Genomic DNA, 19,252 nt, shown 5'->3' with positions numbered 1-19,252 from the left:
AGTTAGCTATATTTCACAGGAAAATTAATAACATGGTAATAAAATGATCTAGCTTATCCTGTAGAAGACTTTAAAGCTAATTAAAAAGACATTATGATATTGTGGGTTTTCTTTTCCTTTTTTCTTCTGTTTTTGAGGCTACATAAATGCCAGAAAGATGTATTTTAAAGAGCTAGTGACACCATTACTTCCTCTTCTTAAAAGGAAAGACTAGAAAAATGGTATTAGTGTTTAAAATTATTCACTCTTCCCATTTATTTCTCTTACTAAAGACTATTTTAAAAAAACTTGTCTAAAGAAAAAATAAACATTTCCACTCACATTAATTTTAAAATCGTTTTCAAAACTTCCTTTTGACAAATTATAGCTGCAGTGTCAGAGTAAAGCTGAATTTATTACATAAAAGTAGACCTTTACTATACAATAACATACGTGTAAACATGTACATTAACTATAAAATTTTTCCCAAAGAAACCAATTTGCATTTTACAAAACTTGCCCATAGTCTTATCTGTTCAAGTATCTATGTCCATGGAAACATTAGAATTTTGCACAGATTGCTGAAATTAGAGCTATTTGTTTTTATGTATGAAATTTCCAAATTTTTGCATAAATCCTCGAAATTTGTTTTCATTTGGCTCATAAGAGCGATAAACAGGAGAATTATAATTGAGCATGGGACTGGTTCTACCATAGCTATTGCCTGCACTGATGTTCTTTATCTCAGGACGGTGCATGCTGGGGCTCGGCACACGGCTTGCAGGTTGAACAGAGCTTTCTATCTTACAAAATGGCTCAAAGCGACTGTACACACGCCTGTCCATTGATCGAGATCTTAGCAGCTCACTAGGATTTGGTCTTGGAGAGGAATGAGGTGCTCTTTCAGGGACTATCCTTGGCTTAACTTCTTTTAAATCTTGGTACTGAATTTGCTCAGTGTTGAATCTTGGAGCAGAAGCATCTCCTGCCCTCTCTAAGAACTCTTTTTCAACTGGGTATGCAGAAGGGCTGGTTTTGCTCTCATCTGAGATCAATGGAGAGGATCCAACAGCAATATTCTCCTTACTCTTATGGATGCTGCCTTGTGAATTGGCTGAAGAAGAGTGTTTCCTTCTTGGAGATGAATCTATCTTTGGCTCTGATTTTTTTGGCTTTTGATTTTCTTCTGTCTCTGAAACTAATGTGTCAGAACTACTACACATTCTATAAAAAGCAGGACCTTTATTTTTTGACAGAGTTTCTTTTTTTTCTGGTGTGAGGCTGAGTAATGACCTCAGCTTTTGGGAACCCTTTTTCAAAAAACTTGGGGAACCCTTCATTTCTTTCTTGGAGGACATTTCTTTTGGGGGCTCCTCTTTGTTTACTTCCAGAAGAGCAGCAATAGAAATGGACTTGGGGGTGGTAGTGCTTGAAGACTCCATTTTGATGTTTTCATCTTCAGCCTCTGGGTTATGGGTCACATTGTGCATGCTTTTAGAGCTCTTCAACAAATCCTCTTTGGGTGTCTCTGGCTGCTTGACTCTATTTCTTGTCAGAGTGCTGTACACATAGTGCTTGCCCCCACCATGTTCTAGATTGGCCTTGGAGTTTTCAAAAAATGGAAAACTTCGCCTTTTCAGCAGGTTCTCATTTTGCTCAGTTTTCAGAGTTTCCATCTGTTTGTTTACACCTAAAGTTGTATATAAATAGTTATTTGGTTCAGGAGTGTGTGTGTTTTGATTGAAAACAGGTTCATTGTGGTTTTCTGGAACCTGTAAGCTATGCCTTTTTAATGCATCTGACTCAGGTGGCTGGATATTTGTAGTTAATTCGGGTAATTGGTCTGAAGAGTGTTGCACATTTGATATTCCTGTAGATGATTCACTTCCCTGAGAACCAATTATCGTTGAATTTGAGGATCCTGTTGTACAACTATTCACTTCTTGTTGTTCTGGTAAAGTTGGTTTAAATACAATTGATGAACGAAGCCGAGAATGATTATAAAGAGCATTGGCTTTGATATTTTCATGTCCATCATAACCTTCAAACCGGTCCCCAGGAGCTGAGCCATTTGCATCGGGCATGCCTTCTGAGTGATCGTTTAAATAGGATTCAATTCGCCAATTCCGTAGGAAGGATTTTGTGGTGTTTTCAAGGGTGGGCATCCTTTGTTGTAAAAATCGAATGTGATGATCAGTCCCATTAAAAGATCGTCGTACATTTGAATTTCTTTCTGGAAGATTTGTGGTTTTTCTCTGTGCCAGGCGGTCTGCAAAGCTCTGTGCAGGCATATGAAGGGGGTTCATATAACCCCCTCGTGATGATGATGCAACACTGAGGCTATCGGAAGGCATTTTCCAATTAGTTGATGGATTGTTGGCCCGATTCATAGCCCTGTTTAGCAGCAGATATGGAGTCGTTTCTGGCTGTTCCCCAGCATAACTATGTCTCTTCCAATTCTCATTTATCTGACTGGGTTGATACTGGCGAATTTTATTTGGACCATTAAAATTGGGTAAAAAATGTGGTTTGTATCCATGATTCCATATGCTATTTCTGTCATGCTCATTGACTGCATAAATTCCTCTATTTTTAAAGTAACCAGGATTGTCTTGTCGAGCAAAAAGATTTCTCTGGCTGGAAAAGGAAGCTAAAGAAGATACTGAGCGCTGGTATGTACCATTTTCCCAGAGAGGCTTGCCATTTTTGGCCTTCACGGATTCTTCCTGGGCAAATGGACTAGGAACACAGGATCTGGCATATAGAGTTCTAAATTCTTCATCAAATGATTCAACCAGCTGTCCAGTGATAATCTGTACCATGCTGAGATGTGCTTTTTCAAATGACCACATGTAGCTGAAAAGATTTTTCAGAGAGATATCAGTTAGAAATTATGTTATACATTTGTGCGTTTTTGGTACTGTTAATAATCTACAAACTGTATTTGATGTTTTATTCACAATTATAAACTGTCTATTGAATTTATTAATAAGGTAATTAACATAGCATATTTTCCAATATCATTATGAAACAGTAACAGAGCACTCAATAAATAAGACTTTTGCATTCCTCTATTAAAGATTACAAAAATGCAATTCTATGCTTCATTGTTACCTGTAATTATTTCTAATTGTTTAGGTATAAATATGTCATATTAAAATGGAGCTCTATATGAAGTTTTATAATGTAACTTATACTTCTGCTTACCAAGCTTTTACCTTATTGAGAAGTTGGCATCAAATATTACATAAATACATACATATGCACATATATATATATATGTATCATCTATGTCTATCATTATGTTTATTTCTATATCTATTGCTGTCTTTTGCTATGTTCATATCTATAATTATCTATATAACTATCTTTATAGCTATAGCTATGTCTATATCAATATCATATCTTTATCTATACTATGTCTATATCTATGTTTATATCTAGCTAAGCAAAAAATGAGACAGATCAATATTTTCAAAAACCAACACCTTGTCTATGATGTTAAAAAGGCTAGACATGATAATATTCTTTGAAAGCAAGGTCCATAAAGTCTAAATACTTTGTCAAAATCTTATCATTATAACTTAATAAATATCCACAATGTGTTATTAAGGATGGTTTAAAAAGCAGCAAGGGATCTTGGGAGCAATAGTCACAAATGCTAACAAAGACAAACTGAAGAAATATTTAATGTAAAAATAACTACAGATTACAAAGTGACTTTTCCAGGCAGAATAATTCACACTGGGGGATAAACTATCAACAACTTTTAATATAAAGGACAATAGTTATAAAACACTATAGGAAAGCTAAGGGTATAATAACTGTCATGTTTACTATGGACCAGAAATGAGACTAGATATTGATTAAAAGGAATCATTTGAAAGCTTCCAGTCCTTTCTATGGAGTCACCACTTCAAACACTATGGAAGCTTTTCAATGACTTTTCTCAAAAAGCTAGTATGGCACAATATATGGAGTCGGTGAATTATAAAATAAAAGTACCGATTATCCACTCTATGGTAAGCACTCCCCTGGGTACAGTGAGGGTAAAGAAAAAGGAGATCTGGTCTCTTTTAGCTGATTATTCATATGATTTTACCAGGATATACTGATGAAAGAATAAAAGCATATTTGAATCTTGGGTTTCACATGTCCTACCTTTGTAACTGTGGGCAAAAAGAAATAAAATCATCTCTGGGCCTCAGTTTTACTCTCTGTAAATTGAAGTACTGAACTAGATGACATCTAAAGCTTCTCCCAGCTTTACATCGATGACATTAAGAGACACTGGGGAGAGTCTTGGATTCAAAGCTGAGGAACTTGAATTTGCATTTTATGCATTCATTCATTAAGCAAAGTTATTATATGTAAGCACCAGTTAGTTAAATGTGACACTTTTCATGTTCTTCATGCTTTCCTATAGAACAGGAGACAGATGTAAATAGTTGTGATTAAAAGGAGACAGAGGGGTTCAGATAAAACTTGAGAACAATGAGACAGGAGACATCAATCACTTTCTCCTGGGGGCAAGGGGTGGGGTTTGGGAAGGTTTTCTGGAGGAGGTATAGCCTGAGGTGAACAATAGTAAAGAGACAGTAATTACAAGTTTATGAGGTAGAGAGAAATGAAGTAAAAGTGATGTTTGAATGAGACTTTTCTAGCAGCTGTGTATAGGCAAGATTGGAGAGAGGAGAGACTAGAAGTATAGAGTTAAGTGATTACTACTATAATTTTCACATAGGATAATAATAGGGGGAACCAGGTAAGAATATGTGGAAATGAAAAGCAAATGACTAATTCTAGAAAGACAAAAGCAACACATGTTTCTTAAGCATGTACTATGCATAAAACATTATGCTAGGTGCTAACATTAGAAAGATGAGAACAATATCATCCCTATTATCAAGGAACTTTCAAGTCTAATGGGGGTATTGCACATGAACATAAATAAGGATATGACAATGCAAAATGTGATTGCCAATAAGAGATCTCAGAAGACTTTATAAAGGGCATGACATCTCAGTTAGGCTTTAAAGAAAGATAAAGGTGAGAAAGGAATGCATAAAGTCAATTGATCAACAAGCATTTATTAAGTGACATGAAGGCTGCTAATCACTGAGGAGGCTAGGAGGGGAGGGAAGGGGAGAGGAGGGGAAGAGAGTAAAAAAATTTCTTTTCTCAAAAAGCTTATCTTCTAACAGGGGAGATGACATGGCTAAATCAAAACAAATAGGAAAAAATATAGAAAATAAAAGTGAAAGTAACCAAAGAGGGGATAGAATTATCGATAGAGAACCTACAAAAAGGCCTTTTGGAGGTGTTGACAGTTGAATTGGATCTTAAAGGAAACCATAAAACTTGAAAGTTGTGTGTGTTTTGGTGATGGTTGGAAGAGGGTACTCCACACTTGGAAACGGTCAATATAAAGTCATAGACAAAGGAGATGGGGTGTTGTATTCAAGGAACAGCAAAAAAGCCAAAATAGTTAGAACATAGAGCGCATGGATGGAAGTGAAATGGGAAAAGATTGGATAAGGATGAAATGGCTAGGATGAATTGTAAAGCGGAAAGAATGAAGGCTGAGAGGACATTTAGAATATTCCAGTTGATAGTTCAAAGAAGAGGATGGAAGTAAAAGATGCTATTGAACAGGATGTGATAACTTATTGGAGATGGAAAAGATGATTCAAGCTTAATAATAGATTTGATGATGTGAGGTACAAAGAAAAACAAAGAATAAATAACTCAAAGTGTAAAGTCCGGGGCAGCTAGGTGGCCCAGTGGATAGAGCACCAGCCCTGGAGTCAGGAGGACCTGAGTTCAAATCTGGCCTCAGACACTTGACACTTACTAGCTGTGTGACCCTGGGCAAGTCACTTAATCCCCATCTCCCGGCAAAAAATAAAAACAAAAACAAAAAACAAACAAACAAACAAACAAAAACCCAAAGTGTAAAGTCCCTGGGAAGTATTACAGACCTGAACAGGTTTAAAAGTGAAAATGGCCATTGCAGAAGGAAATCAAAGATTCTCTTAAAGGATCACAGATTTTTAAAGCTGAAAGGAGACTTAGAAACCTTCAAATCCACCTGTTCCTCATTTAATACATGACTAAACTGAGGCAGATAGATGTTTATGCCTAAGGCTACATTACCCATAAGTGGCTGAGGAGGCACTTCTTCCTGACTAAAAGTAAAGTTCCCCAACCTACCATATTTTATTCCCTCAAGTTAAAATAGCACTTTAAGGGTTCCAAAGCACTTTGCTTGTTACTTTATTTGATGTTATGTTAGAGATACCAGAGCACAGAAGTGTAAGCATAGTTACTAGTGTAACGATTGGAATGACGCCACCTGCTGGAGACTTACTGTAGGAGGGCTCCACCATGAGGAGAAAGCGCCTGAGGGCAAGACACGTGGTTTTTCTTTGGCATCAGGAAGTGACCATGATTTGTGGGAGGAAGAGGGGGCAAGGCTGGCACTCTCACACTCTTTCTTCAGGACTCTGTTTGAGAGTGGAGCAAGAAATGCTCTTTCCCTTTAATAGATAGATGAATGTAGGCCTTTCTCTCTTTACCAAATTCTTATTCTCCTTAATAAATGCTTAAAAGTCTAACTCTTGCTAAAGCTTATAATTTATTGGCAACCACTCTTTAGATATTTTAGACAGACTAGCTAGAATTTTAGCCCCTTACACTAGCAAGGGTCTTCAAGAAATGGAAAGGAATGTGATATAAGGACATGGAGGTATTTACTTTGGAGAAAAGACATAGTGCCTTGTACACAGAAGCTGGATGCTCCACAGTTGTTTGATTACTTAATATGAGAGAGATTTCAAGGAGTGAATAGACATGGTAGTGAAGTTATACAAGGGGTTATAATTGAGAAAATTCATGCCTCATGTTTTCCATATTTTCAATTTAATGTTGAAAGGTAATCAGCTATAAATGAACATTGGCAGTAGGTAGGAGCTTAATTCTCATTAAGCCTTCAAATGATGGAGGTATGTGACAAGAATCTAACGAAGCAGCAAAGTGTTATGACTAAAGAACATAAACCAAGTTAGCAGAGTTGCATGAATTTATTGGAAGCACTCAGCTACATGGGTGAGGAGTAGAAAAATGAGAAGAGAGCAAGCCAATGTTTGGGAATGATGTGTCATAATCACACAACGATGGGGGGAATAAAGGAATTGTTCTTGGAAAGTATATGTTCATAAAGAGTTCATGGGCTTATATACAATTTTCTTTTTTATTCTTTGTGTAATTTGTGTGTAGTTTGGTTATTAAGTTATAATAAAAATAAAATATTAAGAAATATGGTATTTAAGGAATTAAATAAAGAAGCTGAGATGAGGGGAGATTTTATTAAAGAGAAGAACCATTGACCTTGAGTGAAATGAACAGGGTCAAGAATTTGAAGGTACTGGTTAAGAAAGCCATAGTGGCATAGATTTAAAACTGGATGAGGCCTCAATGGCAATCTGGTCCAACTCCCTCATTATTGAGAAAACAAAGGCCCAAGGAATTTAAATAACTTGCCCCTAATCAGCCAAAGGAATAAGCATCTGAGGCAAGATTTTAATGCTGACCCTCTTACTCCACAGGCAGCATTGTGTTTTATATACAAATTCTGCCATGTGGCCTTTTAGAAATCCTGAGTCCTTGGATTACCATGTGATAGGTTCGGGAAGAAAGAGAAGTTTAAAATGAGCTTGTAAGCTAGGTGGCACAGTGGATAAAGCACCAGCCCTGGATTCAGGAGGACCTGAGTTCAAATCTGACCTCAGACACTTGACACTTACTAGCTGTGTGACCCTGGGCAAGTCACTTAACCCCCATTGCCCTGCAAAAAAAAAAAAAAAAGAGCTTGTAGCAATGTCCAACAGAATGTGAACTGCAGTCTAGAGAATGACCAGGGCCAAAGGAATTTCTTCAACCTGTTTAAATTGTTAAATTGTTCATTTAATTGAAAAGATAGCACAGTGGTGGAGGGTATAACTGATCATTTGGATCTTGTCAGACTCCATGAGGTGTGCTATGAACAAGAATCATGGCGGAAGTCATTAGAAGAGGGTTTTGTAATTCATATACCTCTCTCTACAGTGTTTGTGATGACACCCTGTGTAATGATGCACTTTTCTTATGATCATATTAGAGATTAGAATAAAATGTGTGATTGCATTGGTATACCGAACTCTTGGGTGAAGAAACTCCTAATATTACTTTCTCTGTAATTCATAACTGGAGAAAATTATATCAAGAAGTGAGAAGCTAAGTGACTTGTGCAAGGTCACACAGTTAGTATGTGTCAGAGTTAAGACATGAACTCAAGTTCAAATAGCAAAGAATAATGGATAAAGCTATAAACTTTGGGTCGTGAAAAACCTTGGACAGAATCCAACATCAGAGATTTACTGGATGAGTGACCCTAAGTAAATCTCCTCCTCTTCATCCCCCTCCTCCTTCTCCTCCTCCTCCTCGTCCTCCTCTTCCTCATCATCACCACCACCACAAAACAACAATAACTAATTTTAATAAAGTGTTTTAAGATTTGCAAAAGACACCATGGGAGGTAGGTGCTATTATTCCAATTTGATAGCTGAGGAAACCAAAGGAGACAAAAAGGTTAAGTGAATGACCCAAGGTCACGCAAATATTAACTCAATTCTTCCTAACTCCAGGACCAATATTTTATCTACTTGGATGCCTTAACTAGTTTGAGTCTGTTTCCTCAAGAGTAAAATGAGGATAATGATAACTTTTATACCTGCCCCAAGAAGGTTGTTGAGTCTCAAATGAATTAATGTATATAAGATGCTTTGTGAACCGATTATTTCTACTCCACATTGCTTAGGAAATACTGAAAGAATATACCACAAGAAGAAATAACTTTAATTAAATGATAATTGTCTTCAAATACATTGCTCTTACCTGTAGGAGCCATACATAACTTTCTGACAGTCAACTAAAAGAAATTTCTGTTCCATTTTCCCATGAAATTTTGCTCCTGCTTTTGAAAGATAATCTTGGCCTTTTACTGTCCTCACTCTGATGTTCTAAAAAAATATATAGATAAACATGAAGTTACAGTTTTGGTTTATTGTTAAAAGTGTAAAATTTATAGGATCTTAGATTTAGGGATGGAAGGAACTTTGGAGGTCATTTAGTCCAAACCATTCATTTCATTTTAGAATTATGATACAAGAAATTGTAACTGACAAATGGAAAATAAAAACTAAGCTAGAAAATTAAACTTTATATATTTTATGAAATAAATGCCAGAATCCTGTATTGGGTATATACACGGACACACACATGTATGTATATGTATTTTCATATTTATATGAATACTTAGTATATACACGTTCATATAATACATATATGCTATATGCAATTTATAACAATTAATATAATACAATCTGTATGCAATGTAGTATAACACACATAATTGCCTGAATATTATAGGCTTTCCCCCCAATTTCAACATGAAGATGGATCTGTGTGGATCGATCTGAACTTGTCCAAGGTCATACTAGCTAGTAAATGTCTAAGTCCAGATTGAACTTGGGTTTTCCTGACTCCAGGCTAAACACTCTATCCATTGAGCCTTTTAGCTGTCCTTAACAGGTAGAGACACTTCTCTACCCCCTCCCATAAATCCTCAACAAGAGCCCCACTGAACAAATGGGGGTGTTCTTCTAGATCTCTAAACACTTACTACATGAATATAAATGGAGCAAAAAGTTTGCCCAGTGATCATGCCCCATACTTGCTTTATTAGCAATCTACCTTCTTTCTGGTCATAAAATTCTAGCAGTTTTTACATAGTGCCTTTAAACACCAATCATGATTTTCTTCAGATGTACAACTTTGAGGCTATGAATATTACACAAAAAATACAGAAAGAAAAAGGTTCAATTAAGTAATTTTTAAAAAATCAAATACAGAGTACCTCCATCCTATTGGTAAATATAACAAACTGAAAAATTTGTTGTTACAAAGACCCAACTTTAATCTATCAACTGATCATTAAGAATTTTTATGCCAGGCATTGTGCTAAGTTCTGACATAAAAATTGGTCATGTTGAATTTTTCAATCTTTTTTTTTTGGTTAAGTGACTTGCCCAGGGTCACACAGCTAGTTAAGTATTAAGTGTCTGAGGCCAGATTTGAACTCAGGTACTCCTGACTCCAGGGCCGGTGCTCTATCCACTGAGCCATCTAGCTGCCCCGAATTTTTCAATCTTGAAAGGAAAATGCAAAATTTTTAGTTTATGTATAACTTTAGTTATCTTCCAAAAAGAAATAAATATGGGGACCGGCTGGGATTAAACACCCCACCACTCAGAGATATAGTTTTGCATTTCAATTGATTATTAAAATATTACAAAGAGATTATGGAATTTATATGATATATAAACTATAAAAACTGATTTTCTTACCCTGAGTCTCTGAATTTGACATCCTTGCTTTTCTGTCATTTTTAAAAAGTGACTGAAGTTAGAATCATCAAGGAGAATATATACAGAGATCCCTCTGGTTGATGCCTCTACTATTTCTTTGAAGATATCCACATCTGTAAACATATCCATAACCAGGGCAACGACCTGTTGAAGAATAAGATCATTTTACTGTTTGAGACAACTGATACTGATAACTATAAATTGCTTTATTCACATCACTTATGATCACCAAAGACATTAGTAAGCAAATAATTATTTGGTACATATAGAAAGGTAATGAAGTGTGGGGGTATAGTCACTGAACTCAGAGTAAGAACAACTAAGTTTGAATCCTGGCTCTGCCATTTTGCATTTGGATGATCTTCAACAAGTCATTTCCTTACTCAGCTTCAGTTTCTTCATAAGTAAAATTTTAAGATGACATTTTTCTCAAATAAAATAAAAAGATGCTGCAATAAAGTTTTATAAAAATAATGTTTGCAGGGATGTGTTTCCTATTTTCAGGTTTATAGAATCCTAAATTAGGTAATAGGAACAAAACTTTAGAGTGAGACGAGTCTTTACCAACCATTTAATTCAACTTCCTGATTTACTATCAGTGTAGAAGATGACATACACAGCCAGATGTGGCAACTGTGCTGGGTGGTTTTGCTTCTCTGTTTCTTGTTTTGTTTTGTGTTACAATGGAAGGTAAAAAGGGAGGGAGGAAATGAGTGATGTAAAAATAAAAGTTATCAATAAAGCCTTAAATAACAGTTTGGGAAATCCTGAGAAATATCATATGCCTATAACATATAATTTCTTTTAAAATTAGCCTACGGGGCAGCTAGGTGGCACAGTGGATAAAGCACTGGCCCTGAGTTCAAATCCAATCTCAGATACTTGACACTTACTAGCTGTGTAACCTTAGGCAAGTCACTTAACCCCAGTTGCCTCACAAAAAATAAAAATGAAATAAAATAAAATAAAATTAGCCTACAAAGGAGACTTTTATTTCATAGCAATTTAAGATGGCTTCTTAAATCACCAAGCATGTTCTTGAATCAGACATTTTGACGTTTAATCTATATGATAGAAAAATAACTAGTTAATATAATCAATTGCATTAAAAATGATAGTGAGTACATCAGTTAAGGAAATAAAGAAAACAATCATACTCTTTAAGTGGGAAATAATGTTTGCATTCAATTAAACAACATCCAGGAAACTAGGTGGAACAATGGATAGAGTGTTGGGCCTGGAGTCAGAAAGACCTGAGTTCAAATTTGGCCTCAGACACTTGCTAGTTATGTGATCCTGGACAAGTCATTCACTCCTGTTTACCTAAGTTTTTTCATTTGTAAAATGAGCTAGAGAAGGAAATGGGAAACTCTAGTATTTCTGCCAAGAAACCCACTAATGGGGTGACAGAGTTGGACATGATTGAAAATGACTGAACAACATTCTTGTTTTTTCAAAAATTCAGTCAGCACCTAAACACCCAAGGTCTTGTCAATCAAAACAAAATTCATCAAAAGAATAAATATTAATCTTCAGGACATGTTTTTGAAGTATTGAGCTATTAGATAATCAGCACATATTGAATGGGTCAGGCTACTGACAGTCTTTTCAGCCCACAAGATAATTAATTGCATTAGGATCCCAGAGGCTAGTCTAGATACGACTGGCATATGTATCTGATGTCAATTGATTTATTACAGTCTCTATTGCTCCTGGTACAAAAAAGGTTTTCTGAACAGTCCTTAGGATGTTCTAGAGAACTGTATCACCTCTGTAAACCACTCTGAACCATAAAGACCTTGCACCTTCAATGGACAATGTGCATTAAGCCAAATCTGAAATTATAGTATAGTAGAGGTCTGATTAAGGGTCTGATGCCTCATGATTCATAAATACTATATTGAGTCAAAAGAAAGGAAAAGATAGCTTGGCACAATGGAAAGTGAACCATGTGTCAGAGTATCTAGATTCCTCAGGCTTTGGAACCTACTAGCTTTGGGACTTTGGGCAAGATACTTAAAGTTCTTTTATCTCAGTCTGTAAAAAGCCATAATGATACTTGCCTTGCCTAGTTCATGATTAAGTTCTTTGAAAACAAGGGTAATATATATGTAAGATATTATAATAATATAAATTATATACCTGTAAAGTACCAAGCTTTCTAAAAGGTATATAAATCAAGCAAAACAGCACCATAAGCTATCACATTTTATTTTCTAGTATGGACTGTCAGAGTGTAGTACACAAGATCCTCCTTAATTCCTGCCTTATTTTACTACAATAATGTCTTCTAGTGCAAAGAGATCTGAACTTATAACACAAAGATCTGGGTTCAGATGTTGGTTCTACCATTTGTTAGCATTGTGACTGGGCAAATCACTCACTTCCCCATAGTCTATTTTCTCAACTGTAAGATGTGGACAATAAAACTTGCTCAAAGGTTTGCAAAGTATGTATATTGATTCATTTGATCCTCACAACAATCCTGTGAAGTAGGTAGGAGATATGATTTTCTGTTGAAATGTTATTATTGCAAAAAGACAGAAAGCAAGGGAACAGATTCACAAGGACCAAGGAATTCAAAAGGTCTTCTCTGGGAAGATTTTTGCGGGCATCTTCAAAGAAGTTTGTGGGGAAGCTTAAATATATATTTTTAAATGCAGGATTCGACCCTCATTTACACCTAATTTCTTCATCCTTTGATTCTTTACCACCTTATAATTCACACAATTTGGCAGGCAAATTCAGAGGCAGACAGGGCTGAGTTTCATCCATATCCACAAAAGTAAAAGCTTTTTCATCTTAACCAAAAGTCATGATTTCCCCCCTTGTAACAGAGTAGCTCGATCATCACTAGATCATGACTTTTTGTTTGTTTTATAAACCAATTTTGAAAGGATGTAATGCTATCAGTGGTTATAAAGCAAAGCAATGAGATGGTTCTTTAAACAAACATGACCAATGCTACACAAGGAAATGAATACTCTCCTTCATATCAGTACCCTTGACAGGCTATAACCACTGCTCAGAACATATCTGTAGCTCCTCTTTTGGAACTGCCTTAAAGGACAGCTCCATCACAAAAAAATCATCACAAAAAAAATCAGGCTTAATACTGTGAAATCTTTATAATACACAATCTTAGTTCTGATACCTTTTCTTTCTTTTCTTCCCTCTTTCCTCTTTGCTTTGTGTCAATGGTCTAAAGAAGCCCAAAAGATGATCTATGTTGACATAATTTGGAATCAGGGACCAATAAAGTTTCATAGGAGGGTGCTGAAACTGGAAACCCAGGAGAACCTCAGATAGAAAACATCAGAAATTAGAGTAACTGACCTTTTTTTTAATTGAAGACTTTTAAATTTTAGAACTATGATCGATGAAATGACAATGATTCCAAAGTACCCATGATGAATAAAGCCTGTTAGGCATGTCTATCCATGAGGTGGTGGACTTAAAAAATGCAAAATGAGTAACATTTTTGGACTTGGTCAAAGTAGAAATCTGAATTGCCCAATTATATGTATTTGTTAAGAGGGTTTTCTTTAACTTTTTTTTAACTGTCAAATTAGGAGAAAAGGGGTGAGAAAATAAATGATTGTAAAAATAAGAGAGAGAAAAAAGAAATTAAACCTTGAAAACTTTTTTTGAAAATTGGCAGCACCATTTGAATAAGTATATGGCTTCTTGAGGGTACTATTTTGAAAAGCAATATTAATCTTTGTGTAATAGTTAATATATTAGTTTAAACAGTCAAGACATTACTTTGATATAGTATTTAAATGAATAGACTCATGACCTCATCAGTATAGCTATTCTCTCCATACAAATGGCAATCTATTCACCTTATTACATCCTGTGTGATCCTTCCTTGATGTCCTAATGTAAATCTTCCATAAGTGATCTACTTAAAGAAGTGGGAAACTGTGTCTTTATTGATAATCTTATGGATTGGATGGCAGCACCTGAACCCATCATCTCTTATGCCTATCTCTCACTGCATAACTAGCCCTGCCTCCTTTTCTAGTCATACATGTCTGATAATTTTTTTATATGAAAACTTCAAGGTTTACTGTACACAATACCTTACTTATGCGTGTAATACAACTTTCTATTGTTATCTAGATCAGCTGATGTTTTGAGTGTCTTAAGATTATAATGTTCCATAATTTGCAGCCATCTAATATCTTTTTGGTGGGAGACTGGGTGGGGTGGATATTGATGTTTAAAATGAGGTTGGGGGGGGGGTTGCTTGTTTTTGGTGAGGCAATTGGGATTGATTAAGTGACTTGCCCAGGGTCTGAGGCCGGATTTGAACTCAAGTCCTGATTCCAGGGCCAGTGCTCTATCCACTGCGCCACCTAGCTGCCCCATAAAATGAGGTTTTATTGAAGTGAACACTTTAGAATCATTAAAAGTGCCAGTTTTGCAAAATGTAGTTCAGGTCTGTTTCCTCCTATTGAAACCTGCCCTTCACCCTGCCAAAATCACTCTGAAGTCTCTTCATTGACTTTCAGCTCATTCATCTACTTCACCCTGTCTAGACCCTTGTCACTATAAGCCATTTGCTTCCTGAACACCTTCCCTATTTTTTCCAGTGTAAACCCTTGCTCATGGTTTTCCTTTCTACCCTACCCCCGTCCTCATTTTTTTTTTGGGGGGGGGGGCAGGACAATGAGGGTTAAGTGACTTGCCCGTGGTCACACAGTTAGTAAGCTGTCAAGTGATTGAGGCCGGATTTGAACTCAAGTCCTCCTGAATCCAGGGCCAGTGCTTTATCCACTGCCCCACTTAGCTGCCCCCCACTCCCTGTCCTCATTACAAACACTGATGTCCCCTTAAACACTGGCCTGCCTGTTCATCAGCCTTCTCAGAGCCTTGGACCTACACCTTGCCTCTCCTCCAGCCAAATATATATGGTCATGAGAAATAGAAGTAAATTTTTCAAAGAAATGATAATCTAGTTGAGGAAAAAAAAAGATATATAGAGATGGAGGAAGAGAATAATACATGTCAAAGCTTGATCAAGTACTAAATAAGATGGTAGAGATTCTAACTACAAAAGTTCATAGAAATGACAGACCATGAAGGATCTTATATCTCAATATCACTCTTTTTTTTTTTTTAGTGAGGCAATTGGGGTTAAGTGACTTGCTCAGGGTCACACAGCTAGTAAGTGTGTGTTAAGTGTGAGGCCAGATTTGAACTCAGGTACTCCTGACTCCAGGGTCGGTGCTCTATCCACTGCACCACCTAGCTGCCCCTCAATATCACTCTTAACTGTGGCACCTTGATAAGCTTAACATCAGAAATCGTACTTTCCATTCAGAACTTTCCATCCTTCTGTCTCTCTCTCATGCATCCTAAATGTATGCTTCCTTCTTACTGGGTGCCTTTCAGACACTTATATCCATGTATATCACTCCAAATGCTAGATCCTTGAAGGCAAGGACCATTTTCTTGTTTGTATGTTTTTGTCTTATTGTCCTCAATCCTTAGCACAGTGTCTTGTATATAATAGGGGCTTCATAAATATTTTTTTTCAAAGTGAAAACAAATTCAAATTTCCATTTTTTCAAACTAAATAAGGTTAGTCATATACAGAAAAAATGGAAAATGTGGAGCCTTGAAAACTGAATGAAATTTAGACTTTATTAGGTAAGCAGTAGGGGTGTCTCTACAGGGTTTTGAGATGATAATGAAAACAGTGTTTTAGAAAAAAAATGACTGGCAACGTGTAAGATAGAATAAAAGAGAGAAACTAAATAGCCTCTAAGCCATACCAACTGAAAAAGCACCGTGTTTACATTCTCATCCATAGTTTATTACTCTTCTTCCACTTATAAAAAGGTGAGAATAGAAAAGGAATAAATATATAAATGAAAATGAAAACACGGGAAGCAGATTAACAAAGGAAAATCAAGGCTAGTTTTGATTTAAAATGGTGAGCACACATTCATGAATACATGAAATTAACTAGGAATAGATTTCAATGTTTTATTATTTCCTTTTTGTACCTCACAATATGTTTTTTTTTCTTTTAGCAAATAAAGATATTAGTAATTTGCTTTGTATATGACCTAGATATTTAATGAAACACAAGTATGCCTTGGGGTAATGTGTTCTAGTCAAAGAACTATCATTATCACCCTCAAAATTGCACATCCCCCTTTTTTATGTGGTTATAGTTGGAAAGCTGTCCTTCAAAATATAATTCACCAGGGCTTCTGACTCTAATAGAAGATGCCTAAAGGGAAAAATAACTTTTTTTTCTTTTAAAAAAAATGAGATAATTTAATAGTAACCTAGACAAAACAATGAACCTGCAGATATAAATTACTATTTATAACAAAATTCTACAGAATTATTAAAAGAAAAGGAGGGTCTGAAAAATGAGGTAATAAAGGCAAAGAAAATTATTTAGAGAGTGGAATTCTCAGTCTCTAAATCTTGTCAAAAACATGGACTAAATGTGTGTGTGTGTGTGTGTGTGTGTGTGTATTAAAGACATTCTCCATTTTTCTTTCCCAGTAAGAAAATTCTTCCACGTGAAACTTCAAATTCCATGCAATAAAGCTAAATAGTTTTGATTATCATACCTTAGAATTTTTTAATATGCCAAATACATTTATGAATGCATGTATAACATCACAAAATGGACAATGGAGAGATGGTCAGATGGAGTTGCAGTCACATGATTAAACAAGGCTTAGCCAAGAGAATAAAGGATGTTTTCAGATAGATAAATGAATAGAAGAGAGCTTTGTCAAGTGTTAATGGTGATGGATAAGTGATGACTAGCCCAAATGTCTTATTAACATCGACAGAGTACCAGAAATTTAAGAAGCCCTCTATGTTCAGAAAAATCCTCATGTGGGTTTTGAGGCAAAATAGAGATGAATTATAAAGGTTGAGAAGGCATAGATGTGTTCGGAAAGAATACCATATAGATGAAAATAAATTTCTATGGAAATTTAGACGTGAATTTGTTATAGAACGTTTTTATTTTTCTCAATTACATGTAAAAACAAATTATAGAATTTGTTTTTTTTTATAATTTTCGAGTTCCAAATTCCTTCTCCCTCTTATCCCTTCCCTGAGAAGATAAATACTTCGAAATAGATTATACACGTGTAGTCATGTGAAAAATTTCCAAATTATCTATGTTGCAAAAGAAGACACACACTTAAAGGAAAAAAAAAAGAAATATAAAGAAATTTTTTAAAACCATACTTAGATTTCCATTCATACTCCATCAGTTCTTTCTCTGGAGGTAAATAACATTTTTTAAAATTTTAAGTCCTTTAGAATTTAATTGTATCATTGTATTTCTGAGAATACGTAAGTCATTCACAATTGATCATCATGTAATATTGCTATTACTGTGTACAATGATCTCCTGGTTCTTCTCATTTCATTTTGTATCAGTTCATTTAAGTCTCAGGTTTTCAGAAGTGTGTTTTAATTAAGGAATGACAATTTCATTGGCAAATTTGAGCTGACATAATTTAGTATGTACATACACATCTATATGGTTTGTATAATATGATGTACTTATACAATAAACTCTGATATCCTGATCAGTATCACATTTGATAGATAGATAGATGATATTAATAACAGCTAGCATTTTTGTTGTTCTTGTTGTTTTTGCAGGGAAATGAAGGTTAAGTGACTTGCCCAGGGTCACACAGCTAGTAAGTGTCAAATGTCTGAGGCTGCATTTAAACTCAGGTCCTCCTGAATCCAGGGCCGATGCTCTATCTCCTGTGCTACCTAGCTGCCCCAACAGCTACTATTTTATATAGAAATTACTATGTGTAGGGATAATTATGTTATCATTTGATATTCAGAACAACCCTGGGAGATAGGTTCTATTATTATCCCCATTTCACAATTGAGGAAACAATTAAACAAGAGATTAAGAGACTTGCCCAGGGTCACACAATTAGTAAGTGTCTGATAAGTGATTTGAACTCAAACCTTCCTGACTTTAGGTCAGGCACTCTATCTACTGCACCACCTGGATTCCATAATATCCCAATATAAATGTTCTCCAAAGATAAGCTGCGCCAGGGAAAAGGAATATGATAAAATAGGTAGAATTCCACCTTTTGAGTCAGGTAGATTGGAGTTTAACTCCTGTCATCAAACTATCTTACTAGCACAGTGTGATTTAATCAAGCCAGTCACTACTACTCAGTTTCCTGATGTGTAAAATGAGGATAGTAATAACTACAATACCTATGTGACAAGGCTGTTCTGTAAAGCATTTCCTAAGTCAGTTTTTATTGTTACTACAGTGAAATTTCTTTGAAAAAGGAAACAATCAGGGGCAGCTAGGTGGCGTAGTGGATAGAGCACTGGCCCTGGATTCAGGAGGCCCTGAGTTCAAATCTGACCTCAGACACTTGACACTACCTGTGGGACCCTGGGCAAGTCACTTAACCCCAATTGCCCTGCCAAAAAGAAAGCAAAAGAAAAAGGAAACAATCCATTTAGGTGATCTAGGACAGAATAAGTTGTGATATGCTGCTGTTGGGAAAGGGAACAGGGGACACCAACACTTTTAGATTTCTGCATCTAGCAGAACCTTGATATTTGTGTAGAATATGGGAGCATACTGGGGAAGATTAACATTTTTCCTCACCACCATATTATTCAGATCCTTTTCAGTCAGTCAGTCAACAAACACATATTTAACACCTACTTTGTGCCAGGCACCGTGCTAAGTGATGGGGGAGAGGGGAAGAGGCAAAAGGCAGTCCAAACCCTCAAAGAACTTATAACCTAATGCGGGAGAAAAC

The 19,252-nt window shown here is 35.8% G+C and overlaps 1 protein-coding gene across 1 annotated transcript in view; it reads right to left on the bottom strand.

The window, feature by feature from the left end:
- Positions 1–461: 461 nt before the first annotated feature.
- The window catches only part of FAM83B (family with sequence similarity 83 member B), a 91,136-nt gene continuing 72,345 nt past the window's right edge, over positions 462–19,252 (bottom strand). The window contains exons 2-4 of the mRNA XM_043999507.1: positions 10,425–10,589; positions 8,914–9,038; positions 462–2,835 (exon numbers count right to left, since the gene is read on the bottom strand). Of these exons, the coding sequence (XP_043855442.1) occupies positions 573–2,835; positions 8,914–9,038; positions 10,425–10,589 (2,553 nt within the window). The 3' untranslated portion in view covers positions 462–572. The remainder of the gene's footprint in view (positions 2,836–8,913; positions 9,039–10,424; positions 10,590–19,252) is intronic.

This window comes from Dromiciops gliroides, chromosome 4 (genome assembly GCF_019393635.1).
Source record: "Dromiciops gliroides isolate mDroGli1 chromosome 4, mDroGli1.pri, whole genome shotgun sequence".
Taxonomy (NCBI): Eukaryota; Metazoa; Chordata; class Mammalia; order Microbiotheria; family Microbiotheriidae; genus Dromiciops; species Dromiciops gliroides.
Note: the sequence above shows the minus strand (reverse complement) of the source record. Positions and strands in the feature narration are given on the sequence as shown.